Below are 26,855 nucleotides of genomic sequence, written 5' to 3'. Positions count from 1 at the left end.
CTCGCAGGTTGCAATGGTTCTTTGCTTCCTGCAAACTGATGCAAACGAGCAGAGGCTCTCCACGGTGTGAGAGAGTGGGCACAGAGGGAAAGGACAAAGAGGAGGAAATTTAACCTGAAATGAAGGTCTGAAATGATAGTAAGGAGAGCGGACGGAGGAAACAACCTGGGCTAAACAGCGTGACTCTTTGTGCCTTTGTGGCACAAAGACATAGAGGGACAACATGAAGGTCCATGACAGGTGGCTCTGTAGTTGACCCATGCAAGATGCTGCTCAGCAAGGAGGTGTACGTGAGCATGGATATGGGAAGTGCCTTGTGCTGCTTCTGAACCCTCTGCACCTGAGGCTCCCTGCACAGACCACAGGACTCYTGGTGCCAACCTTCAGCTGAGCACAGATTGGCCTACCTGTCCTAGCACCACAGGYAGAACAATTTCTAAAGAACTGTCAGGCAAAGCCAAGCTCTTGGCACCTTCATCTGGGATGGGGCAGCCAAGGATCCCACAGAGGCAAGTAGCTGGCCAATGGTGCAAGATGGAGCCAAAAAGCATAGGAACAGGCACAACTCTGGGTTTGGGGATGACCTTGCCCAAAAGCAGGTCCACAAACGTTTGTGGTATAGTGAATACAAATCTAGCACAGACAGACTACTCCTCGCTGCTCCAAGCCTCACAGCCCAGAAACACACTAGCAATTGGAAGTAGAGACAAGCTATTATTATCTGCATTTTACAGCTGAGAAAGGGAGGCAAGGAAGACTTKGTCAAGGTCACAGAGGAAGCTAGATTCTGACCCCTGGTCTTTCCAATCTCTCTGCTTGCTGGGAAAAAACTAAAACCTCTCCTCTGCTGCCTCTTCCCTGCGAGGAAAGYGCTCAGTATGAGAAAAAGTGGCTTGTGGGGCTTTTGAAATAGACTCTTACCTTTCATCTGCACGAAGTCGAGCTGATGGATGGACTGCAGCAGAGGGGCGTTGTCAAGGTTTAAGTCGAAGTCTGTGGTCATCCGGGGTGTGAGTGTCCCCTTCCCCCACTGGTCCTCAGTTAAGTGCACTCTCCTGATCAAAGCGTCGGAGATCTGGTGGCAAGGAGCAGTCCCAGCTACCAAAGGCCACGCTGCCACGGGTAGCAAGCTGAGCCTTGTACCTACCCTGTCTCAGCCTCCCCGGTGCCTCCCAGGGTGTGAGATCTGACCATCGACCACTGAGGGCTAGGACATTACACGCAATTTCTAGCAATACCTGTCACTGCAGGCTCAGATTGGCAGAGGGACCCCAGGAACTACGGAGACTATTTTAAAGGCAGGGTCTTGGCCCAGAGGAACCAGCCCAGGAATGAAGAGTGGGATACAGCTCTTAAGTGCTGGGTGTCTATCTCCTGCTGGACAGTCATGAGACATCACGATTACTGCTTTAAAGATACATCACCATTTGCTGCAACCACCTATTTCTCCAGTTAGGATGAAGAAATGTCCCTGGCCTGTGTCTGCTTCTGTCCTGCTGTGAACCTGCAGGTAATGAGAAGCTAGCCTTGATTTCAGGAGTGGGAGGACCTGAAATATGGGAGTCATCTATCTCTATCACTCATCTAGACTGTAGTGGGCAGGAAGAACATCTTCCTCTAAGCCTCTCCTGGACCTCATACTCTTGGGTACTTTGTACTATCTGGTCCCAAAGTGGTGAGCAGAAACTGTTTCATCATGTTTCCTCTGCGTGGCCACCTCTCTGTGATGGGGGCAGTGAAAGAAGGTAGAGAAAGGGAGCTTAAATAATACATTATATGATATTTTAAAGTATTCATTTCTTTTTAGTGCCTAATTGTAAAATAATGTGCAGTTTGAAGAGCTTTTACCATTCTAACTGGGATACTGGCCAGAAAAGCTAGGGCACCATCCTTGGTGTAACTCCCCCRACTTTGCTGCCTTACCCCAGAGCTCTGGGCTGTGCAGTGCCTTTCTGCTCCCCTCACAGCACAGATGTGAGCAGCTACACACCAACCTGAAGGAACCCGCTGGGGTCATTCTCCTTGATCACCTCCAGGCAGTACTCCATCAAGCCTGTGGTCTGGCGGAGCTTGACTGTGCAGTGAGAAATCTGGTCTCGCACCACCTGCAAYGAGACAAGAAGAGTTGTGTTGTTCAGAAGCTGCAGAATTTTAAGAGCTYGGAAGCAGAGGGGCTTTGGTGCTGCACTGGCAGAAGGACAGGGTCAGGGAAAAGGGAAGGGAGACACTCAAGGGAACAGAAAAAGCCAGAAATGGCCAAAACTCACGTACCAAATTCCAGATCCTTGAAAATCTGAACAACAGCAAACCTTGTTCAGCTCATAATTATTAACCGGCATTATTATTCAAAGTAAYGGGGTAGTTCCTTGCTCTGCCTTTAATTAAGACAGCTTCCAAATGACAGCTTATTAGCTCCACACAAGGCAAATGCGTATTTCCAGAGACACATAGCTGCTGCTGCAGCCTCTCTGGGGCTGCCTCTGAGCAGAGAGCCACTGGGCACTGTCCTACTCAGTCCTGAGCACCGAGCCAGGCTGTGGTGCTGGCCCCACGGGAGCTGTACACAAGTGCACTGCTGAGGATCAAACCCTGTATTTTCAAGAGGAATAAACACACCACCTCCCCAGCTTTAGCTCGGAGGATGAGACTAAYGATCTATTTGAGATGTTCACCTACCATTGCCTGAGATGAACTACACTCCAGAATTGCTTTGATTTCTCCATCGACCACAGAGGGAGGGTACAGAAGATAAAGGGGAGAGGTCTGCCAGCTAGAGAYGATAAATCCTGCACTGCCTCTGGCAGGAGAAGGAGGTGGAAGAATCCTGGCCAGGGGGAGAAAGTAGCTTCCCCTATGCTGGTACTTTCTGCTTACAGGAGTCCCTGGGAAGTCCCTTCCTTGGCTGTGCTTTTTGTCAGTTGAGGACTTTTTTCCACCTCATTCRATGAAAATCGCCTGGAGCTGAGAGGGAACACCGCTGTTATCAGTCACAGGACACTAAGCTTCTCTAGACAGTGACTGGAAAGAGCAGTCCAGGTGAACTGCTTAGCAAAGAGCCACTGGGAACGTGATGTCCTGGCTCTCCCGCAGCCGCTCAGAGCAGTCAGCGCACTCTGAGCTCAGCCTGCGGCCATCCAGGCTGCATGGTGAGGTATCTCCTCTTGCACCCACAGATGGTTCCTCCAAGGGAATGGGTGTCAGGAAACCAGCAGCAGAGTACAACCGAGYGTGTGGTTTGCTCAGCAGAGTGCCTGAGATGGGACGAGCATCCCTGCCCATGGCTCTGCCAACCTTCCCTGAAACACAACCAGGGAGACGAGGTTCAGACTCCTGGACTAGGGGGATGCTTGAAGGAGGGCTGTCCCTTCAGTGACRGTAAGGGGTTCGCTCCTGCCTGGCCCTTCGGGGCAAGACCCTCCCCGTTGCTGGGCGCTGCCAGTGCGTTGTGTGCTTGCTGAACCCCCTGCAGAAGGAGACAGAGTGCAGCTCTGCAGCTGACGTCAGTGGGATTTCTGCCAGCAGAACAGGCAAGCGGGACCTGGCTCTGGGTAGGAGATTGGCAGCGCAGCTCAGGAAGAGATTTTATGCTTTAGATCAACATGCCCAAGGTAGATAAGAAACATTTTTTTCTGAAGAAGCTTTAAAGCTGTGTGAAGTTCTCCTGTAGAACTGAATAAAGCTACCCAGGCCTCGGGATCATAGTTCCTTAGTGCGTTGCACGGACAGTGAAGACGAGCTTCCCAACAGCATCTGCAGCTGCAGTGTGACGGAAAAGGCTGCAACGAGCAGCGCCAAATACTGCTGAAAGCAGCTGTGCCTTCAGCACTGCAGTTGGTGAGTCCCCGCATTGATTCAGCAGGCAGAGCGGTATGAAAATAACCACGTTTGGGTGAGAGCCTCTTCCCGTGACAGGGGCAAGGTGCCGGCTACCTGGGTGTCCTCTCCAGCCAGAGGGGCTGGGAAGGGAAATGAAGCGGATGCCGGACTCCTGCAGTGAAAGAAGCCGAGCTTTGACGGGGCACAATGACTCCTGCAGGGCAATCAATCAGATCTCATGTTACTTAATTATAACTTAAACATTTCTGCCTAATCACCTAATAGGCAGAGAAGGATCATGCGTCCTGCGAATTGGGAAAATCCCCTTGCTTCTGTGGAATGCCAAGAAAGGCTCTCCTAGCCTGCTCCTGATCCGTAGGCATCTGCTGCTTGTGCAGTCCCCGCCTTTGCTGCTTTCAGCGCTCTCCCTCTGATTTTGTTTCCAGCCTGCTGGGAAACGGAGGCCAGAGCCAGGCTGGGAGCGCGAGGAGGGAATGCAGCAGGAGCAGGCAGCAGCGTGCGGGCTGGCGGGCAGCAGAGGGAGCTCCCATATTGCTCCTCCAGACCAGGCAGCTTGTGCAGCCGCATGCAGAGATGACAGATCACTCCAAGACAGGGCTAGAGCACTGGCATCGCAGCCACACATCAGTTTTGGCCTTAAACGCTGTCACTAGAGAGAAGAGTTCATTCAATGCCAGTTTTAAACACTTGAGTGCACTGGAATGGCTCTGCTGGGATGGAGCAGAAGCATATGGCTAGACCTGGAGATCCAGGCACCTGCGCTCCTGCTTCGTCTCTGCTGCTGAGCCCCTCCATGAGCGTGGGCAAGTCCCTGGACTGCCTTTCCCAGTTGGGGTRGTTAGTGCTTTGGGGCAGGATCCAGGATGTCTCAGTCTCCAGCTGAGAGACCCAGCATCCACACTGTGTTCACTAAGCGCAAGGTGAGCCCAGCCTGCCGCCTACTTTGCTTTGAGACTCTATCCTGATTGCACCTACCYGGTCAGAGCTAAGTCACCTGAAAGGTGTTGAACTCTGCTTGGTATCCGCTGCGCTGCAAACAGGCAACGGGAACCACACTCTGCGGGTACAGAAAAGCAGCCACCCCCTTTCACGAGAGTCTGCTTTCCGGGAAAACGCACATGCTGCCAGCAAAGATGAGATTGGTAAAACAATCTTCTTATCTTCTTTGTAGCTTAAATGTTGGTCTGATTTGCCCAGGATATTGCATCTGTGGGCCTCTCTCTGCAAGAGTAGATGCTGTTGAAGTATTACCAGCAAAACTGCCATCTGCTCTCCCCAGCCAGACCCACATGTCTCGAAGAAACAGCACCCACCTGGTGTGGACAGGGACGGTGTCCCAGGACAGCTCTGGGACACGCAGCTGGCTCCCTGCCATCGGCAGCCTCCTYGGAGTGAGGGATACCCTGCACGCGAGGCAAGGCGAGCTGCCGCCACAGCTCGGGCGCCGCTCTGAGAGCCACGGGGCCTCCTCACGCTGTCTGCAGCGTGGGAGCTGGGCCCGCGGGCAGGCAGCTCCTCCTCCCTGCCCTGCTTCCAGGCAGCAGGGTGAGCTGAGGCCAGGGCCAGCTGGCTGCTCTCATGCGAGGGACTGCGAAAAGGCCGATTAATGACTGAACTTCCTGGCAGATAATCCCTGCTAATAAAGGTCTGGTCCGAAGCGCTGCTTGCAGGCTGCTTTGTTGCTGCCAGGAGGAGGGTGGGCTGCGCCGGGGGGCGAGGGCCCTTCCTGGACCCGCCCGGCTTCGTCCTCCCTGGCCGCACTGTGCCTTTGCCTGGACCAGGTTTCTCCACCTGGCCCCGAGCCCCAGCTGAGGCAGTAATCCAAGCTAAGAGTGATGGAGATGGACTGAATGTGAGGACAAGGCTAGGACAGCGACCATGGCTCGTGTGGTCTCGCTCATGGCAGTGCAGAAGCTCTGCAGTGTTCTGGGACAACGACAACGCACCGGGATCATGCTGTAATACATCCCAGCGAGGCAGCTGCTCCTCTGGAGCTGCCCAGGTCCGAGCAGGGAGTCACTAAAGGCTCCTACAGGGCTGGAGGCAGCGGAGGTCTTGCTTCCTGTCTTGCCTCCATGCAGCCCCAGTAGCTGCTGTTAATAACTGCTTCCTGGGACATAACCAGCAAGGCCATGCAAATCTTTAGGAATATAAAGATGGGACTCATAGGCTGTATGAGCGCTGTTCCAGCTCCAGTAAATTATGGGAGCTTAATGAGATGCTTGGAGGCTTTGCTGAGTGTTTGCTTGAGCTGAGTGGGGGACGCTTGATCCCGCTCTTCCTCCTCCTGCCCCACTTACGCAGCCGTCTGGTTTGAAGCTACATCCCCATGCCGTGGGCGGCAGAACACAGCCACACAGATGGCGAAGCACTCCGCAACTAGCTCTTCCTACACTGTGCGTCGCATCTGTCCTAGCAGCTTGCGAGCAATCTTCCTAGTGGGGCTGGARGGCAGCCGTTGCCTCCCGGCTTAGAGCTTGCCCCCTTCTCCAACCCACCTGGCACCACGATGGGAAGCAGCCCAAAAACCGCATCCAAGGAGTGGCTGTGGTTCTGTCACAGCCCAAACCCTTAGCTCCCGTGAGCCTTCCTTTCTGTAACTCATTCTGGCATCGAGAACCTATTCATCTGGAAAACTAGAGCATGAAATGGCAGTTTAATTGCAGCATATACACAGCAGGCAATTCGGGATTGGAAATCCACATTCCCCCTCACCACCAACAAATATTTTCAAGCCAAGAGGAAAGACCTTTGTTTGGGACCTAATGGGGCTTCATGGCTTTACAGCAGCTGAGCACCAGCTTCTGCACTACACACAAGAGAAGCAGGGTGCAGATAAGAACAGCAAGACTCCACGAATTGCTTTTGATTGCAAAATTTGGGATTTCCTCAAGCATTTGACTTCCTTAAGCAGGTTAAGTGCTGGGGTGAGGGACAGCCTCAGGAAGACTCAGAGGGACACGCGGTATTCATTACACTACAAGTAAAACCAGGTTACTATGAATTTTGCATGGAAGTAGATAGTTTACAAGGCTCTGCTGAAACCGTGAGGGTACCACATTTTGCTGAATTGTGGCATCTTCTGCAAGAAGACTAATGGGACAGTACKCTGCCTCAGCTGGCAAGGGGATTTGGGAAGCTCTATACACTTTGTTTCTGGTTGTTCTTATGAAATGCCTTTTTTTTCCTTTAGGTTTCAAAGAAGGCAACAGCTAGAACGTGGTTGCTAATTGCAGCCTATAAAAAGGACTTTTGCTGTGCACTCACAGCAGTTCATTACTACCTTAAAATAGGAAATTTATTTCAAGAGGTTTTCTTCCTTGCAAGATGACATTAACTATAATTTACATTTTAATATAGCTCCTAGAAGGCAATAACATCTGCACTCATCTCTACTAAAATGTCTTCCTCACCTTCCTCCTTTTTTTAGCACTTGGCTTGATTACTTTTTCAAGGCACTGAACCTCASTTGAACCTGGGCACTCTGGCACTAGGGTGAGTCCTGCTAGGCTGTCATGCGGAGAAAGTGGCACAGAAGCCACCTACGCCTGGGCACCCTATGGCAAGGCTACCATCCTGTGAGGAGGAAGGGTGGTGTGATGTTTCCCCTCTTGCGGCAGAAATCCCACAAACTGCTCGCCYGGCATGGACAAATTTCAGATGCATCTCACTGCCTCAGGAACCAGGCAGCTGACTGCCCTCAGTGAAAACAAGTGCTGTTTTGGCAGAAGCTCTGGTCCTGGAAAATTTTGCTCAGGGAGAGAGATCAACAAATAAACAGATTTTCAGTGCAGCCTCTATATCTACATCATGGAAACCGCGATCTCAGAGACTTCAGTCTCTACTTCATACTAGGATCAGGATACTTGGCCAATCTCTTGTCATGGGATGTTTCTAGTCCAGGATGGGGGATCTGGTTTCAAAGCAATGCCCTCCCATTCCACTGTAAACTCAACTGGAGGCTAGCACTGCTGGCTCTGCAGGAGGGAGCAAAGATCTTTGTGAAGGTCCTTCTGGAGAACAACCTATGACAAAAACTACAAGAAAGGTTGCCATCACCGAAGAATAAAGAGGAACTGGCTTGAGGAGCAGAGCACGCCAGGGGAAGGMTTTGCAGAAGTGCTGACAACCTACATGGAAAAATCTCTGGCACAGGACCTGATTTAATTGTGTTGAATCTCCACAACCACACGTACTCTGTACAGAGCACTTCCAGGTGGATGTTTCCATGGTGAYTATTTTCTTGCAACTGAGTGAGAAGGCTCTGGCCAGGATCTGTAAGAACAGAGCTGCTGTATTAACAGCCCTGAATGATGCTGGCAGCAACATGTCCAGGAGACTTGCACAAGCCCATTTTGATCAACACATACAGGAAAGTGAGGGCAGGTGCGATGCAGAGCYATTGGAGAACATGACGTGTGGATAAACACTCAGAGAAGAGATTTAATCCAGCYATTTAACAAAACAAGCAAAAAGCTGAGATGCAGAAAGAGGCAGAAAAACTCATCATAACGGGATAGTCCCTCTATAAAAGGGCCACTTGCACCTAATTTCTCTAGCTGTTCCCCAAACCAGGCATTTTGCAATGACACCTCTTTTTCACACCACCTTGACCAATCTATGAAGCAGCAATCTCATCCACAGAGTCAGAGTTTTTCATTTTGTGGGACCCAGAGTGCTTAGAAACAACCGCAACCTCCTGATTAATCCCAAGATGTCTTCCCATTAGGTCTCCTGCTCCAGGGCCTCAGAGCCTTGCCAGACCACACAGCCCCAGCCTGGGAGCTCTTAGACATTGTGTACAGCTGATCCTCCCATGCAGCCTCTTCATGACTCTCCAGAGCTCCTCCTGCTTCAGCGCCCAGCTCCTGGTGCTGATACCCCTTGCCACAGTACTCAGACACTCAGTGCAGAAGCTGCAGGGACTTGTAAGAGAAAGTGGTGGTCAGCTATCTSCATCTTCATGAAACAGTGTACTACAGGCAGGGCTCATCTGCCTTGTGTATCCTGTCTGGTGTTTGTGTACAGAAACGGTACAGTACAGGGAACCAAGCTACRTGCTGCTGGCTTGTCTCTCATCCTTTCCCAACATCAAGCCCAATCCTCAGTGACCTAATTCAATGGGGCACTGRCTTCCTTTGGGCATCATGGAATAGCCTGACCATAATCCCTTAATGCAGAYGGGTAATGGATCAGCACTTCATCTCTAGACAGCCAGTCATGTACAATGCGACAGACAGGAATCCCAGAAGCTCCTGGCCTCAACATAGCCGTTGATGAGCATTTCCTACAGTTAATCCCTCCAGCAATTGTGACAGCTGCTCAGGTACAAGGACTTTGCAGCTGAAGCACTACAGTTAGATCTGAGTGGGGTTAAGGGCAAGGTCTCCCATGACTTAAAGGGCTGAAGAAGGCCAGAACTGTCCACTGCACTGCTTAAATGAGACATACGTGAAGTYCACTCCATCCCCAGACTGGGAAGAGGACAACACTGCAGGGAAGCCTCAATGTTCCCTRCTCAGACTGGCCTGGGCCATACAGTGTAATCCTTTGGAGAACACCATATTGGTCTTTTGAAAAGCAAGCCAATAATGAGCAGCAGAAACATAGATAAGGAAGTTTGTCTTGGAGGCAGAATAGGCATCTGGGTATGCAATTTAAAACCTGGACTCCAATGATTCTCAATGATTACTTTTTAAAGCCTTCACTCTTAATCTGAAGCTAAGTTATGTGGAGGTTGGACAAAGCCAGGAAATGCCCCTTCCAAGTTCATTTTTCCCCTACAACTCTCCACCTCTGGAGCAACTAGTGCTGGCCCACAGACAAACCTGGATTTGTGCCTGTCCCCATGAAATATGTGTCAAGCCAAAGTAGGTCAGTCCTGAAGCAGAGCTGACCCGAATTCTGGATGCCGCGTGGGAATGGGAACTCAGGCTCCATGGTGAAAGGCATCTGTGGCACTGAGCCAGGAGCCAGGCTCTGTCCCTGTCTCTCATCGTGCTTGCACTGTGCACTACCATGCTGCGAGGGCCAGCTTTCTAGAGAGCAAGAAGGGTAGCCCATGGAAAGGCTGGCTACAACCAGGGTACCGTGGCTGCACACAAGCTGCCTGAGCAACCAAGGAATTTGGATCTCAGGAGGATCTCARATGGCACAACTATGCCTTGCTGATGAATCTTCTTGACTGGCTTGCTCTGGGGACACGGCAGAGGCAAGCGGATAATGCAGGCCAGGCTAGTATGTTCTCTCTCCTTTGAGAAGCAGTGAAGCTATCCCCTCAAGCCTGCAGCAAAGGCTTTCCTGTCCTAATGTGAACATCTACCAGGATAAGCCCTATGGCCCCTACCAGGACCAAATGGTGGTCCAAAGTGAGTGCCAGTGCAGAAACAGATCTTGTTGATTGGGCAGCATGTTACCTGGGGGTAGATGATGGGACCTCATCATCTGGSGATGATGGGTGGGCAGATGGCCCCTCTGCTTCACTGTACCACACTCTGCTGCCCACCTTGCTTTTTGACACCCTGKAAGAATTTCTGCTCCCTCTGCAACACTTCTAGCACTCCAAAGTCTCAGAGCAAAAGCTGGGGGTTGTTACCCTCTGCTGCCAGTGCCATCTCTCGCCGCCGCGGGAGCAGCGAGGACATCCCGTTGCAAAGCAGCTGCTCGAAGCACAATGCTGCTCACGTTTTACATCTCCCCTCGCCGGCTGTCATGTTTCCACTGACCTTTTCAGCAAGGTCAGCCCAGCTCGTGCCCAGCTGGGAGCTGCAGGTGCTGTCTTTGTCTGCGGGATTCATTGGTGGGGGCAAAGGGGAGGCTGCTCCGTGCTGTGGTGACCCGGCAGTCCCCTTGCCCCAGGTCACGAGCACGGCAGGGACAGCAGGAGTGCTGGTGGAAGAGAGGCAGAGGGGACCAGGCTGCAGCATCTGCAGTGAACCTCTGCTTTGGTGGCCTGTTGCAGCAAAGGGACCCTGTGCACAGATGATGCCAGTAGGAAGGTACCCAACAGGCTTGTGGTTCTCCTAGACTCCTGTCCCACCTGTAGCTTGTGAAAGCAGGCAAGYGTCTCTCTGTACCTGTCCCCAAGGATGTGCATTACCTGGGCTGTGTGTGAACCTCTGTGTCAGCCTGATGATGCTGAAGCCACAGGAGATACATCCCAGTGTGCAGGACTCCAGCCAGCACTCAGAGGGGTCAGGGCTGTACAGCAACTCTTCCCGTAAAAGCCTAAGCCCGAGACAGCAGAGCCACATTTATTACTTATTTCCCACCACAAGACTTAAATGGGAAAGTCAGGTAATTTCAGACTAAAAATTGGATGGACACTGCAAGGTCAGAGAGGAGTAGATTCTGGATTTTAAACATCAGCTGCTGTTGAGGGTCTGACTGCGATGCTACTGCGCAAGTGGATCCAGGCTCCCATGTCACTGCTGCAGGAGGATACAGCACCAGAGAGCCCGTGCAGCCTCCCTTCGCTCAGAGTGTGCATAGCTACAAACGCTCAGTCCTTGCGCAAGAGAGATTTAAGGCTTGATTTTAACAGAGCTGAGTCTGAAACTCATGGACTGGAATTGAAATGACAGGGTGGCTTGTTCTTTTAAAGGCCAGGCCAGCCAGGCCTGCCTAATGATGCAGGCCAGCTGGTAACACGGGTGGAKGGTGGGGGGGAATATGTAGGTGTGCACATGTTGTGGGGGCACAAGCGATACTGTGAGAGTAAGTAATGGGAAGCAGATCACTTCCTGCGACTGGCCAACGAGTGAAAGCCCTGCAGGCCTCTGCGGGCTGTGCTGAGCAGGGAAATCGTTTTGTGCTGCCCAGCTTTGTGAGTGTTTAATTAACCATGCCCCAAAGGGGAAGAGTGAAAGAGAGCCTGCTGGGCGGTGGGAGTGCTTTCTGTGTGTAGAAGACAGGCTGGCAGCTTTACATGCCTATTTGGGGTTTTATGTTGTTAGACAGCGAGCGCCGAAGCTGGGTTCATTCCACAAAACAGCTATTGTCCAGCTGCTGTGGCTCTGCCTGGTCTGCCCGGCAAGGTTTAACGGCAGATCACAGCCTAACTCTGCCGCATGGCACACTCGCCTCCCCTGCCATCGTGCTTTGGAGGAAGGACTGGGAGCAAATGAGGAGCAGGAGTTGGAAGAAGGACACTGTGAGTGAGAGAGAAGTAACCAAGAGAGGAGAATGAGGACCTGCTCCCCTGGCCGAGGTGGACTGCAAGCACTCGTGCTGCACAGGACATGAGAAAGCTCATTTTACAGCCTGTGGATGCTGCACGCACAGCTCTATTGACCTAGTCACTAGTAATTGGCCCAGTAACAGAGTAATTCAGTGGAAACAACTGCAGCTACCTGGGGGCAGTGTGCAGCACTCTGGAGCTCAGGGCACCTCATGCTGGGAGCAGRAGATTTGCAGCAAAATGGAATTTAGCTAATATGGAAATCAAGGTGATAARAGTGGCTTTCCAGTGAACTTTCCATTCCTCCCAAGGTGCTTCACCTTGCTTTGCCACAAGTAGCATCACAGTCCTCAGCCTGATCCAGGACCAACCTGACAGAAAGCCYTTTGACTGCTAAACTCTGTGGGTAGGGACTCACCTTCAGCTTGTGCTCATGCTCCTTGTTGACGCGGGACAGCAGTTGGGCTTTCCTTCTGTTGAGGGCATCGATGAGGGCATCACATTGGGCCACCAGGCAGGCCTCAAATTCCACGCTGTTCTCCTGTGGGTCAGAGCAGAGCATCACAGCCCTGCAGCCTTGCCAGCACCTCCCACCAGAGCTACCCCATGCCAAGGGAAAAGCAAATAGGTCCTGGRGGGCAAGAGGACTGTGGTGCTTACAACATACCTTAGCCAGATCTCACCACCCTCTGGCAGGAGGTGTGCTGTGAAAGGCCTGCTTTGTGATCAGGTGGCTTACTCAGGGCAGCGAAAGGCCTTTCCAGCTGGCAATGGGGCACATTAGGAAGACTGTTGCCAGCAAGTTTAGGGAGGTGATCCTGCCCCTCTATTCAGCCCTGGGGAGGCCACATCTGGAGTACTGTGTCCAGTTCTGGGCTCCCCAGTACAAGAGAGACATGGAGCTGCTGGAGACAGTCCAGTGTAGGGCTGCGAATACGTTTAGGGGACTGGAGCATCTGCCCTATGAGGAACGGCTGCGAGAGCTGGGCCTGTTAGCCTGGAGAAGAGAAGACTGAGAGGGGATCTTATCAATATATAAAAATATCTAAAGGGAGGGTGTCAAGAGGATGTGGYCAGACTGTTTTCAGTAGTGCCCAGTGACAGGACAAGAGGCAACAGGCACGAACTGAAACACAGGAAGTTCTGTCTGGATATGAGGAAAAWCTTTGCTGTGAGGGTGACAGAGCAGTGGCAGAGGTTTCCCAGAGAGGTTGTATAATCTCCTTCTCTGGAGATGCTCGCCTGGACACGATCCTGTGCAATGTGCTCTAGGTGAGCCTGCTTGAGCAGGGCAGTTGGACTAGATGATCTCCAGAGGTCCCTGCCAACCTCAACCATTCTGTGATTCTGTGAGTGCATTACAGGTTAGCCCCAGAAGTTTGAACTGTTGTTTGGGGAGCAGCAGGCTTGTCATACAATAGTGTGCTCCCATGTAGTGGCAGCTTACAAGCAAACATTCAGGCCACTTCCAAAATCTTGTGGGAAAGGGCCAGTGACACAGACCCTGAGAGCTGGGTCTCAGCTCCAGGTCACAGACAACTGATCAGCTCCTGCCATCTCTGTCCCAGGGCGGCCATTTGCTGGGGATCTTCTCACTGCTTACACAAAGTAAGGGAAAGCTCAGCATAGGGATGTCAGAAAAGGAGTGACCCTCTCACATGGGGAAGATTGAAGATCTGCCTAGCCTAGAAGGACCAGGGCCAAAAACCAATCCCCAAGGCGAGCTTGCAGGAAATGAGGCGAGGGCCAGATGTTCTTCCCCTGCTGATAACCTGTCTTCCTCCTGGCAGTCAGAGGGAGACTCACTGTTCTCATTGTTTAATTTTCCTGATGGCCCCGGAGTTTGTCCCTTTTGGATCCATGTGTGTTTTTGGCCTCTGACACTTTTGGGGGCCACATGCTCCACCATGAAGCAACGCYGCTGTGGGAACCTGAACCTCGTCTTGCTTGTATGAAATCTGCTGCCTCATCTTTCCAAGGGGAGGGTTGGCTCACAGCTGCTCACTCCATGATGTAAATGGCTGAGGAAGCAGCAGTTTCAGGGAAGACTGCAGGGRAGCAAAGGGGAGTAATGTGAAGGGGCAGGTGCTGATTGTGGGTTCCCCTGGGAGAGAACCCAACAAACCCAACTGGAAAGATGGCGCAGGAGCTCACGAATTCATCCCTATGGGAAGGGGTTGTTCCTCAACCAGCAGATACAATACCTGAATTTGCTGCACCATGTTGCGGAGCTGGACCAGGAACTCCTTTGCTTCCTTGGCTCTGTCCGACAAGCCGTTCAGGGCCTGGGAAAGCTGGCTCTGCAGACAGAAGAAAGAACATAYATGTGAGCAGCCCGCAGCGAATACAGCCACAGGGCGGCTGTGATGGGCTACTGCACATCCCAGACTCATCGTTGAGCCAGAGGAGCCAGAGTTTATGGGGTTGCCTGTGGCACTGGAGTTGGGGATGGACTGCAGTCCCTGCTCTGCCTCCCTGGGATGTGCAGCCTTCTGCAATCTGATGAAGCATCCTTCTGGCCCTAGTGCCCCGAGTGTAAGGAAAGGAAAAGGAGGTTGCTATCATGACAGATGCCCTGGAATTGGGAGACAAGAGATTCAGTCTCCATCTCCTCCATAGGCTTCCCTGGGTCATGGTCATCAACAAGTCACGTCCACCCAGCCTCTGAAAATCATTAACTCCTACGGCTCCCACGTGCTCTCCAGGGAGCTGGACACCAAAAGTCCTGTAGGATCTGACCTGTCCTGCTCCTGCCATCTGTTCCTCCTCTTTGGCTGGCTGATGAGGAGGATGGTCAGCAAAAAGGCACGAGGAGCAAAGGGGAGGTCGGGCCACCCGAACTGGAATGGCAATACTCCAAGACACCCTGGAAAACTAAGGCAGAGTACTGAATGCTTCTTCCTCTCTCAGTGCTATGGCTTTTAGCACAGGAGCAGACATCCACAGTCTGCTCTGGCCAACGCTGAGTTGAGCTGAGTGGCATAACACAGTAGTAATAATGATAATGTCTTATGCTTTTTCATTTTCATGGCACTTCCCAAACATTAACTCAGGAGTCCTCCCCTTTTGCTGTCATTTCAGTAAGAGTTATTATCTCAAGAGGTGGGCAAATCATCCATGACAATTTACCTTTTTGAGAGATTTTGCCTCTTTCACTGGCTGCAAATTGCCTGCACAAACCATGCAGTTTTGAGACAAGATCCTTCAGCCAAGAAACTGCTGAGAACTSTGCACAGTGGAACCATGGACTGGGTGTCTGGTCATGGGGCATATCCACCCAAAAAGGTTTMTGCTTCCCAGAAGGGTGGCTGCACAGTAATTCATGTCTCCGGTAGCCACACTCACCATTACATACTCAATTGTGTTTTCAGAGGACTTTCATACTGCTTGGCAAAATGCACCCACCAGGAAAAGAAGTAAAACACCAACTGTGAAAACTTTGTCCTGGGCTGACCCTGAAGGGCCCACCGAACAGGGCATGGGGAGCTGCCGTCAACCTGGAGGAGCCTGTGTGCCTGATATAAGACAGCAGCTGAAACATTTGCCGGCTGCATCTCTTGAGTGGGGACAACCCAGAGCTGCTGATGGTGGCAAATAATTTGGCACGGGCTTTGGTTTGTTACTGAGCAATCTTGTGAGGTACTGGAGCTGCAGGGGCAAATGCTGCGGTACGAAGGACAGGCATTAGCTAGATTTTTCCCCTCCATGGAGTTTCATGTGACTCCYGTGGTCAGGACCTTGGCTCTGAGCTGGCACCTGCCCCTTTTATGCAGAAGGGTTGAAATTAAGGAAAAATGAATTGGTATCAAAGAGACTGGATAGCTAACAAATGGCAGCCATTTAATGACCCCCAAAACGACCTTACTGCTGCTTCCTAGGAGACTTTAATATAACCCTAGTGATTTTGGCACTTCCTTTGTAATTTATTGTGYCCGAGTCATTAGGATGTGGAGCTAATCAGTGAATGCATCTCTAATAAAAACAAGACTGCTAAGTCAGCTCAGCAGGCCTTTCCATCTCCCCTCCCTCCCCTCTCCGATCAAAGGCTAGAGGAGAAAGACACACTGCTGAGCTCTCCTGCTTGGAGAGACGGAAATCGGGAGCATGTGAGGAGACTGGGCGAGACAGAGCTGCCCTGGGCACAGCACAGGGCGCAAAGCACGGGCCAGCCCTTCCATCCACGCTCTGCACCCACAGTGTGGCCAGAGAAAGACGCTTATGGCCCCATATTCACCTGTCTCCTTCCCCCTTCTCTCCCGAAGGACTTGGACGTACAGTCTCTCACTCCTCTCCATCRCATCACCCTTAGCAATGGTCTTTCCTGCGTGTCAGGCTCCACGGGCAGGGGACGCGTGCACAGTGTGGACAACACCAGGGTGCGACCAGAGCTCGCACCGGAGCCCYGCAGAGCACAGCAAGGCGGTGTGTTGGGAACCGAGCGCGGAAGGGCCCTGCTCTTCGGCAGCRCGGGCAATTAATAGGGGGAATCAGCATGAGTTCGCTATGTTTACAAGCTCCTCATTAAAATTGCAGCATGGCTGCTGTTTTTCCTTTAATAAACTGTTTGAAAGCCTTTTTTTGTATCAACATAAATTTCAGAAAGGGGATCTTGATATCGCCGTAACTCTTTGAGCCTTTCCTAATGGGAAGCATTTTAAATGTGCACTTAAAATTTATTAGGAGCTCTAGAGTGCCGGTATGCGCCGTCCATGCAAGCCTTGCAGCATAGCTCTTTCACTCTGGACAGCACAGGTCTCCCTCAATTCACCCCTTCCCCTTGCTCAACGTGTGCTTGATGCCATCAGTGCTTGCAGTGTGGGAGTGCCTAAGGTTTATATAATAGTTRGGAAATCTTACTTTTTCAGCCACCGGAGCTCATAACATGCACACTGAACACCTTTGCCCTCGCAGTGGAGAACGCAGCACCAGTGCTGGCAAGCCCCGTTCACAGCAACATGCAGAAGAGCGAGCGTGGGTTGATCTGCCTGGGCMAAGTTGGTGTGTGGCACCAGCTCCTATGTACGGGTGGCCACAGGCTTTTTACTGGATACGGGAACTCTTCTGGCAAGTGTCTCCCACGTGGAGATGCCGAGCTGCAAGCCACCGCAGTCAGTCCCTTAAACGACGTTAATGAACACTGTGTGACAAGGGAGCGCGTACGGGAACGCGTGCAGGGACCCGCAGGCATGCCTGAACACATTCATTACGGGCAGCGTTACAGGCACGGTGACAACGTGATTCATAACCATACGACACAGAAAAAACGGGTCCTTCTGTTTTTTGTTGTTATGTTTATAAGCTAGGGCTGCAGAGAGGAGTTAAATGACTAATTTGGCCTGTAAATTCTAGCGGTACCTTTCTGAAAAGCCATTACCCTGGGAACAAACCCAAGCCTCAATGCCGCCTGTCGTTTCGGAGAAGGAGTTAATCACCAGCCACGTGAAGCAGGCACAGGTTCTCCACAAGAGACAAACTTGGTAGCAGATGAGTGTGAATGCTCCGCAGAGGAACACGGAATGAAGATCTAGAAGGGTAAGTGAGGGGGAGGATGGCAGCAACGAAGGCCCATACTATGAGGAGGTCTCGGGTAGGAGCAGGAGGGACACCGGGAGCAGAGGGAGAGGAGCAGAGTCTCCCCCATCGCTAGCAGAGGCAGTGGAATTAATAAGTGTGAAACGAAGACAAATTCCACTTAGTTTGCTCTTAAAATCAAATGAATTTGTCCTTTCCAGAAAGCCGGTCTCTTCTTCTGATGCTCTTATTTCAAGGCAGCAAGAGGAGACCTCGGTAATGTACATTAGCATTAATGGGAGTTAAGCATTTAAATCTCTGTCCCTGGAGCACTTAGGAGCGACTCCATCCCCTTTCTTGTGCTAATAGCTCTGTTACCCTCCTCCTCAGGCAGAGCTGGCAAAGGGATTCCTGGCAGGCTTTGACTGTCTGTCGTCCCAGAGCGTGGATGAGTGCAGCCGGGTGCAAAAGGCTGGTGCATCAGTAGGGCTGCAGTCGGCTCCTGGCAGCCAGGTGCAATCATGAGAAACAGAGGAAAGCACCATTTTAAACTTTGCACCATCTCTCAGAGCTGGTCTGATTTTCCTCCAGCATAACCCAGCTGCTGGCGATGGAGCTCCTCCAGGTTTACTCTGAGGTGAGAAGGGAACTGTGCCTGTCATTTTTGAATGTGCCAGGTCTTGCTTGGTGTTGAGTGCTGGATTTGCGGGACTCRGCTCTGCGTGACAGCTCCATCTGGCATACTGAGAAGAGTCTGAAGTTAGCTGGTGCTGGCCAGMAACAAGAGAGAGGAACAGTTGCTTTCATTTCAACCCCCAATTCRTTTGCAGGCTCTGACACTAGACAACATGCCCAAAGCAGCCAGGAGAGACACCAGTCTCAGGGAAAAGAKGCATCTCTAGAAGCTGAAAAGCGTTTGCTAGCCCAGGTCCCCCTGCCAGCTGGAAGCAACCAGAGCCCCTTTACACTCAGGAGCTGTGCAGCTCTGTGCTGCCTGTCTCCCAGCCCTGAGCGGCTCCACCTCTATGCAAGAAAGTAAGCTTCTGCTGACGTTAAAAGGTTGCCAGTTCAAATAAGACCAAGAAAAGTACATTTTTGTTCAAGGTCAGGCCAAGTGTACACCCAAGTGCAGCATCTTCTGTACAACAGTGGTCAGCAGCAAATCTCTAGGGAAGAGTTATGAAGGTAAAAAAAAGCATAAAAGRTATCTCCGTAAGTGCTCTTCCAGCCTCCACCACTTTGCAGCTCAGGAATCTCATCAGGTAGGCAGGGCTTTCATGTAAGGTCTGTAACTCTCCTTGAATTTCTCTTCCATAAAACTGCCCAGTCTCGTCTTGGACCAACATAGCTTTTACCGTTCACAAGATCCTATACCAAGAAGTTCATAGCTCACCCATATGCCATGTGAAAACCACCTCCTCTGCGTTGTTGCAAGCCATTCCCTTTGCAAGTACCATTTGCACCTGTGACTGTACAAGGCCACATTTGTCATGGATGAGTAAGTTCTCCCTGTTACCTAGGACTGAAACTCACCCTGAAAGAGCTCTTGGCCTTATGCTGAGACTCCAGGACCAGTTYTGACATCCCAAGCGTTGCGACGAACTCCCATGTCTTCTCTCCTTTCAACCAGGTCATCTCACAGCCACTTCCTCTGCTGGAACAAGAGCTGTTACCCACCAGGAGGAAGTGTCTGAATGTGGGCAGAGAGGCTACCATAACAAAGCAAAACAGAAGAGGAATGAGCCATGGTAAGAAAAGATGCCATTCCTCATTCTGCTTGTACTCTTGAAAGGATGAGGAGCTGTCACAGATGCTAGAGTTGAAGTCATGTGCTACTTTAATTAAAGTACAGGACCTACAGTTTTTGAATCTTGAGGCAAGCTTACTGTATGTGATGCCTGACTAATTAAAATGTGATGTTTAATTAGAACTTGCATTAAATCAGAAAGTTGATGAAGCTAAACTGCTACTAATTGGCTTTCCGTTCCAGGCATGAGAGCCTGACTTCAGGATTCAGAGATGCCTGTGAATAGAAACCAGGGGCTCTGTGTTTGAGCTGCTGCCTGGACCATCAGGAGAGCTGATCCTGTCCCTCCAAACATGAGCCTGCCACTCTCCAAACACGAGCCTGCAGTACAGAGYGAGGACCTGGACCTCCCCGACTAGCAACACCAGGCTCACAGACCTGGTGGCTAGACATCAAAGAGGGACCTTGTTGTTTCCATTCAGTGCCAACCTGCAGGTTGCGTGTGGCCAGTGAAGGGAATGGAGCAGCAGCAGCTACACCTTACCCAAAACCTTCAGACCTCTTGTAGGAAACCAAAGCCTGCAGATACTGCAAGGAGTGAGCAGGGGAGACTGAGGCAGCACCACGTCCCAGGGTCCTGCAAGGGTTGGGTCTTTGTGGGAGACACTGGGTGACCACAGGGAGTTGGCTATGCCTTGTGCAGCAAAAGATCCCACCAATCTGTTCTGAGGAGAGGCTCCTTCCAACTGAGGCTGGGTTAGGTTAACTCGGGCTGTCAGCCCTGATCGCACGAGCGCTAGACACCCRCTTCATCCCTTCTTGTGAAGACGCACCAGCCTCAGTTCAGCCTCATTTTGATCACTACTTCCAGAGAACAACTTCTAGAGCTCTTGTAGTTCACCAGCTCCCAGTCCACATGATGTGATGTGACGTTGCACAGTGCTTGGCACTTAGCACCTATGTGGGAATAAAGAAACCTCTTACCAAAATCACTTTACACCTCTGCAGCTACTGTTACCAAACCTGAACCTCCTCAAACACTTGTTTGACAAGGTTATTTCCTAGAAACCTCCACAACCGGCATTAATCATTTCCCTGCCCTTTTTCTCCTCAGCAAGGGAGCCCCAGACCAACTCTTCCCTGATTTTCTCCAAGATCGATACCAGTCTGATCTGCCTATGGTGACCCCAATCATGCCCTTCCGCCACGCTGTGCTAAATGAGACCTGTGATCAATCACCGCCGTGTCCATCTGAGCGTGCCAAATCCAGTGTGCCAGGCACAGATTACGCATCCCGGCGTGACCCTCTGCTCTTTCCAGCCAGCCAGCTTGCTGTGCTGGGTGCTGCCAGGGCAGCAGCTGATTTCTGACTCTCTCGGCAGCTGTGACCTCCTGCCTCTCTCTCCTCTCTGCTCTGCTGAGCCAGGTCCCCTGAAACTGCACCAAGCATGCAGAGGTGCAGCAGCCCCTGGTTTACACCTGGAGCCCCCCAAGGCAACCCCCCGCTCGCCCAGGGCGTCTGCCCCTAAAAGACTGCTTGAGAGCAGAGCTTTCCCTGCCGCTCACTCGGTCTCTGCATGCTGAATTCGTCGGTGTTTTCTGAGCGTCATCAGGGAACAGAAACCCTCGGAAGCTGGCCTAAATCGCTGGAGAGCAGCGTTCACTCTCAGGCCCTCCCTGCCTCTGKCACGTTTGCAAGACGAGCAAAGCCAGACCATCCTACTTACTAATAACTGTAACTTTGAGCCAAGAGAGGCTACAGAAAGAGCGTGGCGCTGAACTGCACCTCTCTCCAAAAGGAGCTGTTCTSCTGTCGCATATTTGACACAGACTCAGCTCAGGTTCTCCTGCCTTCCCACGAGAAGGATGTGCTCTAAGCCTGACACAAAGCTCCTGAACGAGGCAAATGACGGTAACAGATGGAAAAGTCTGTGCTTGCACACAGACACCTTGGTGCAGACGGTTTTGTAAGCAAAGCTCCTGGGGGCAAATTCCAGGCAGCAAATATGCCCCTAGGAGCAGCTCCTGCTCCCTCACTGCAGACGATGAGGGAAGCAAGGGACAGGAAGGCAGTGACAGCTAACGCTGGGTAGGGGGGGCCTTGGTTCTTCTCCTTCACTGCTGATATGCTGGAGAAACCGGGGTATGCACGAGGAAAATGAAATGCAAAGTACCAGCACACAGCAGCCCCGGGAGAAGAGCGCCATGGGGGGSGTGCGYCCGGCGCGCCCGCGGGCTGCGCTGCCCCTGCCGCCTGCGCAGCAGCCTGGAGGCAGCTGGGCACCTGCGAAGCAGATGATCCTGCACACACAGGGCAGGCTGGGCCTCCGGGGCAGGCAGGGATCTGCAAAGCGGATTAACTCCAGGGCAATTCTTAACAACATAGGAGTTAATTCCAGGGCCTGTGGAGAGGCTCCTCTGCCTCCGCAAGAGGCAGGGATACCATTACACCCGCTGTTTTCATTAAGACCCTGCAAATCCTCCCACTGCCCAAGACCGCAGAAGAGGCTGTTCAGCTCTTCTGGCAGCTTGGAGAAATCAGAGCCCCCCTGAGAGGCAGCCTGCGCTGTSCCTGGGCTGCCAGCTTCTCCCTGCATCCACTGCGACCTAGTGAACAACCTTCTCRCGAGGCACCTCGCTGGCGAGCTTTGCACGCCCGATCGTTTGTCGCGGCCCCGCAGACAGCGCCGTGAAGCACCGGCGTTGCCTCAAGCGCCTCCAGAAGCCTTGCTTGGAGAAAGTCTCGCTAACGTGCAGGGGCGCYGGCTTGAGAATTCAAAGCGTGGGTTCAGGTCCTCCTTCTCGCACGGGCTTCTCCCGAGGGCTGCTGAGAAGTGATTCCAGACTGCAAAGCACGAGGTGTCCCAGTTGCAGAAGCCAGTTAGGTCTACGAATCGGGAGGCAGAAAGATCCAGCGAACAGAAGGATTCACAGCAGGAGCAAAATGCTCTGCTGTTCTGGAGTGGAGATAGTAGCGTGTGACCTGGCCCCCAAGCGCCGCAGCCCAGGCGTCCGCGAGGGGCTCTGCGGTGCACCGCTCCCAGCCGGTGATCCGGGAGCCAGGACTATTCCTTAGCAGTTCTGGCATAGGAATTGCATGCATTAAAGTCCATGGAAAGAGCATGAGTTACAATCTCAGTGCAAGATTTGCTTCCGCCAAGGTTGCCCAGTGCTGGCTAACGTGCTACTCCAGGAGTTAGTGACCAAGCTGCAACAAGCAATCTGTAGAAGAGCGGCAGTCCCCCGCCAGGCGCCGGTGCCCTTCTGCGGCGTGGGCAGGCGAAGGGGCTCCAGGCAGGCCGCAGGACGCGCCAGCCCTCGGCCAAGCTGCGAGCGGGGCCGGGCGAGCCGCCGCGCTAGCACAGATGGCCTGGTGGCCTTTGCCAGGGCTACCGCAGGACATGAGCACGCTACTGAGACCAGGCTAAATAAAATACGCCAGAAATTCAGCGTAAATTCAGCATTGCCTGTCGCAAGCCCGCAGCAAGGCCGGGAGGAGGCAGAGCAGGGGGCCGGCCAGAGCTCAGGCTGCGCTCCCCGGAGCGGGGAATCCCAGGGCTGCGCGGGAGGCAACGGAAGGATTTCAGCAAGGTCACCATGCCTGGAAAGAATACATCCTTGTCTTCTTTCCAAGCTGAAGCCTTTGAATCAGCTCTGCCCGCTGAGGAAATACAGCGCCCTAGGGTCTGTGTGCACACAGCCAGTGTCGGGGCCATCTGCGCGCACGAGCGACGGCGCGGTGGGCTCTGGCTCCCGGCTGATCCCTGCGAGCGGYCGAAGCCAGCTGGCCCTCAACGGGCAGCCACGGGGGAGTACGCGGGCAGCAGCGTGTTTTTATTGGGGGGTRTGTGTGTGKGGGGGGGGATCTCAAGCAGGCCCCTCTGAGCTCACCCGGACCTCACCCGCCACCGCCCGCGGGGACCCTGCCTCGCGCCGGCCTCCCCAGCCCACAGCCAGCAGGCCCCGATAACCCTGCGGCAGCTCCTTATCGCACCGGATGGCAGACGCGCGGCCGCGCGCGAGATTTCACTTTGATACTCGACGTCTTAGGGCGAGTGGGGATAAATAAAAACAACCTGGTCTGAGCTGATAAGGCTTCCCACGCCGGCACTGCCAGGACTSACAGTGATTTTGCTCTGCATTGCAGCGCCCAGGAAGGTTTTACTGCTCTGTTATCGACGCTATCAAAAAAATAAGTGGCTTTAACAAAATCCCACGCGGGCGTCCCAGGCGGAAGATCGCTGCGGATGCGCAGCGGTGTGGGATCCGGGGCAGGGTGCTGCTCGGAGGCGGAGGGGACGGCGGCGAGCAGAGCGGCCGCCCGTCGGGTGGGCGAGCAGCTCCAGCCTTTGCGAGCGCCGCGCAGGGCTCCGGGCGGCCGTTCGCTGTTTGCACGGTTGCCACCCTGGGCTCAGCGCCGCTGCAAGGTGCCTGCAGCAGACAGCAGCAGGCAGGTGAGCAAAGTGCTTTGAGTTTTAGGGAGAAGAAGGGTGAACACCGAGATCTTACTAATAACCCTTTGATATCACCCAATTAACTCCTGCTTTGCTTCATTAACGCTCAGCAACAAATCACCTCAGCTTTTCATCAGCAAAACCGAACGCACATCACTGGTATCACAGAGAGAACTGGCAGCTCTACCACAGAGATGCTGATAAAAACAGAAGCTGAGCAAGGGTCTGCTGGCTGCCTGCAGGCACCCCGCGGGGCAAACACGCTAAGGGTGAAAAGCTATTTCAATAACCACTAAGTATTGCAGCTTTATCAGCGCAGATCTGGGGAGCAAGCTGGTGCTGTGGACCTGGGGTCCACACTCTGCATGTCTCAGGAGATGTACTTTGGACTAGGTCGAGTCGGGTCCCGCCGGCAGCTGCTGTACCTCGGGGTGCTCCTGGAGCGCCTCTTCCWGACGATTTCCTCCAAAAGGAATCCAAGCCCTGCGCCAAAGTTGCTCTGCGGTGTGAGTCAAGCGCTGCAAACGGGGACAACTGGGAAAGTCACTTCAGAGGAGCACTCCTGGACGGAGATAAAACACTAACGGACGTACCCAGGGAGGCCTCCTAAGGCCTCCTCCSGCCCCGGGCAGCTCGCTGGGAGCTTTCTTGTACCTGCGATGTCGAGARCGGAGCGTGCTCAGCTGGCAATGTGTCCCCAGCTATTCCACGTCCCTTGCTGAATTCAATGAGATGCACGCTGCTGCAGCTCTGCACGCGGAGATCAGGGTGCAAACGCAGGTAGAGMGCGCTGGGAATTCACAGCAGCTGTTCACTGCAGGCTGTTTTTCTGAGCTGAACGGTAATTTCCACATCCTCGCCTGCACAGCARTTTCCCCTGGAATCTTGTTACCAGGATAATATTAATTGAGCTGGCTTCTTCAAAGATTCAAACCCCAGTGAGAAGGCRATGAACTTTGCTGACAGCAGCTTTATACGAGTGGGACTAGAACAAATTCCTCCCCGCGGTCTCTCGTGGGGGCAGCTCCGGACGCAGCAGCCAGGAGCTCAGCTCCCAGCTCTGAAGCCCACAGCTAGCTGAGATGGCAATGGCATCCTCAGGACTCATCTCTCCATCTCTGAAGCACTCACAGGCAATCTTACAGATGGGGGGAAAAGGCTAGCGCAGGCTGCACGAAGCACCCATGCACAACCATCCTTTCTTTCCCTGCTGCGGGCTCAGCTCTCCCCACGCCCGCTATCGGCCTGGGGTCGCTCCCCCCGCACCAGTGTAACCAGGCGCAGGGCATCACCAAAGGTGAAGGGTGGTAGAAATCGCATGCTGGCCYGTATGCTGTCTTTGGCCATGTCGGTGCAATTCTGCGGTAACTTTGCTTCCTCCTACAATTTACAGTCACTGGGGCCCGACAAATGTGAAGTTGCACAAAACAGGCACAGCGGGAAAAGCCACACAGCTTTGTCACGAGCCAGCAGTGAATCTGCAGAGCCTTTAACAAGAAGGCATCAGCTAAACGCAGTCTTTGCCTGTGGTTTTCACCAGATGCCTGTGTGACCCTTGCTACTCCTGGAGGCCAAGATGAGGCCTTGGAGAAAAGGGCTCCTCCTCTGCTTGCATTAATGACACCCAAGTCCCCACATAAGGCTGATTTACTGCAGCACTTAATGCATTTGTACAGCCTCCAAACGCCATGACATTGAGATCACGACCAACATCACCCATTTACTAGCGCTCCCAAGATCCTCCCACAGTTCAGGCCTAACACAACTCCCAGGTACCAACAGCACAACATGGGGGTCTGGGCTCACTTCCAGTCCCACAGACAAACTTCACACTTTAGGAATGCTCTTTGGGCTGAAGAGACTTGCAGATGTGATGCATGCAGACACCAAAGTGACAGGCACCAGCAACAGAGGCACGGGCAGCTTTCAGGGAGGCAGACGGGAGGCAGCAAAGAGATGCTTTGGCTGGAAAAGGCAAGGCGAGGATGCTGGTGCAAGCCAGGCCCTCTCAAAGCAATGGTAACCTGTAGCTCCCTTCAACGATTTTCTGAGTGATCTCTTGAGGAGCGTGACTGGAACGATGGCTGATTAGAGTCACTTGCGACCCAGCCAGGAGCATCCTGATCTATAGCCGCCGTCATGCTGTTGGTGGCATTTCCAAAGCGCCCTGGAAGCGCAGGGCTCATTTGCTGTGTGTCAGTGTTGTTATGTTTCCAGAGATGAATGAGGTTGGTGAGAGGCAGAGGACAGCCCGCAGCTGATCTACGCCTTCTCCTGGCTCCCTGCCCTTCCCTGCAAGGCACAGTCCGGAAATCACACCTTGGGTCCTGAGTGGGTGGAAATAGCTCCCGTGGACCAGCACTTACAGCCACTTACCCGAGCAGGTGGCCTGGTTCTTTGCTAGAGGGGCAATTCACAGGCAGAATAAGCACTGCCTATTGTACACCGATGCTCATCTCTGGAAAAGCTGGGAACACACTATCTCACACATGTTCTTCCTACACTTGCGGAAAATGCAGGAAAAGGAGGTTTCAGTGCTCTTTGCTGCTCCCCAGTGCTCAGAGCACTGAGTGGTGGACCAAACCCCTACGTGGCGAAGGGCAGCCTCRTGGCCCCTCCACGGGCCGTGACAGCTGGGCAGACAGTGCCTGCGTCACACCCTGCTCTTCCTGCGATGAGCTCCCAGAGCYGGGGGGAAAGCCAGGCTGACCTCCATCCTCCAATTCTGCACTTCTCTTGTTGTTTCCAGCTGACCTAGCTCTTCTTGGACCAGAAGTGGTCATTGCTCTCACCTAGGGGGTGACCACTCAGGGGAGCGGTGCACGTCCGAGCACATCCTACTCACATGCTTCTCTGAGGAGCAGGGAGCTGGAGCCCAGAAAGCTGCTCTTGCAGAGCTGCTGTGGGAACATGCATGGACTCCCCCCTGCTGGAGATCTGACCCTACGTTTTCCTCAGCACCAGAGGAATCAGCCTGCATGGTAGCATGGTCCTCCCTCCATGATGCTTCCTCTCCTAGTCTGCATGAGGACATTCCCATTGGGAATGGCTTCCTACAGCCTCCTCTGCTTTTGACTGCAGCTGCYGTTACCACTACAGCAGGGAGATAAAACTAGCAGAACTGAAT

General features: G+C 52.9%; 1 protein-coding gene across 1 annotated transcript in view; it reads right to left on the bottom strand.

Annotated features, from left to right (window-relative positions):
- Positions 1 to 26,855, bottom strand: part of TRIM9 (tripartite motif containing 9) — a 74,449-nt gene that overhangs the window by 19,070 nt on the left and 28,524 nt on the right. The window contains exons 3-6 of the mRNA XM_085314984.1: positions 14,221 to 14,316; positions 12,435 to 12,557; positions 1,995 to 2,105; positions 922 to 1,075 (exon numbers count right to left, since the gene is read on the bottom strand). Coding sequence (XP_085171110.1) covers positions 922 to 1,075; positions 1,995 to 2,105; positions 12,435 to 12,557; positions 14,221 to 14,316 — 484 coding nt within the window. The remainder of the gene's footprint in view (positions 1 to 921; positions 1,076 to 1,994; positions 2,106 to 12,434; positions 12,558 to 14,220; positions 14,317 to 26,855) is intronic.

Source organism: Rhea americana, unplaced genomic scaffold (genome assembly GCF_003343005.1).
Source record: "Rhea americana isolate MKP2758 unplaced genomic scaffold, rheAme1 scaffold_42, whole genome shotgun sequence".
NCBI classification, from domain to species: Eukaryota; Metazoa; Chordata; class Aves; order Rheiformes; family Rheidae; genus Rhea; species Rhea americana.
This window is presented reverse-complemented; position numbering and strand designations above follow the sequence as displayed.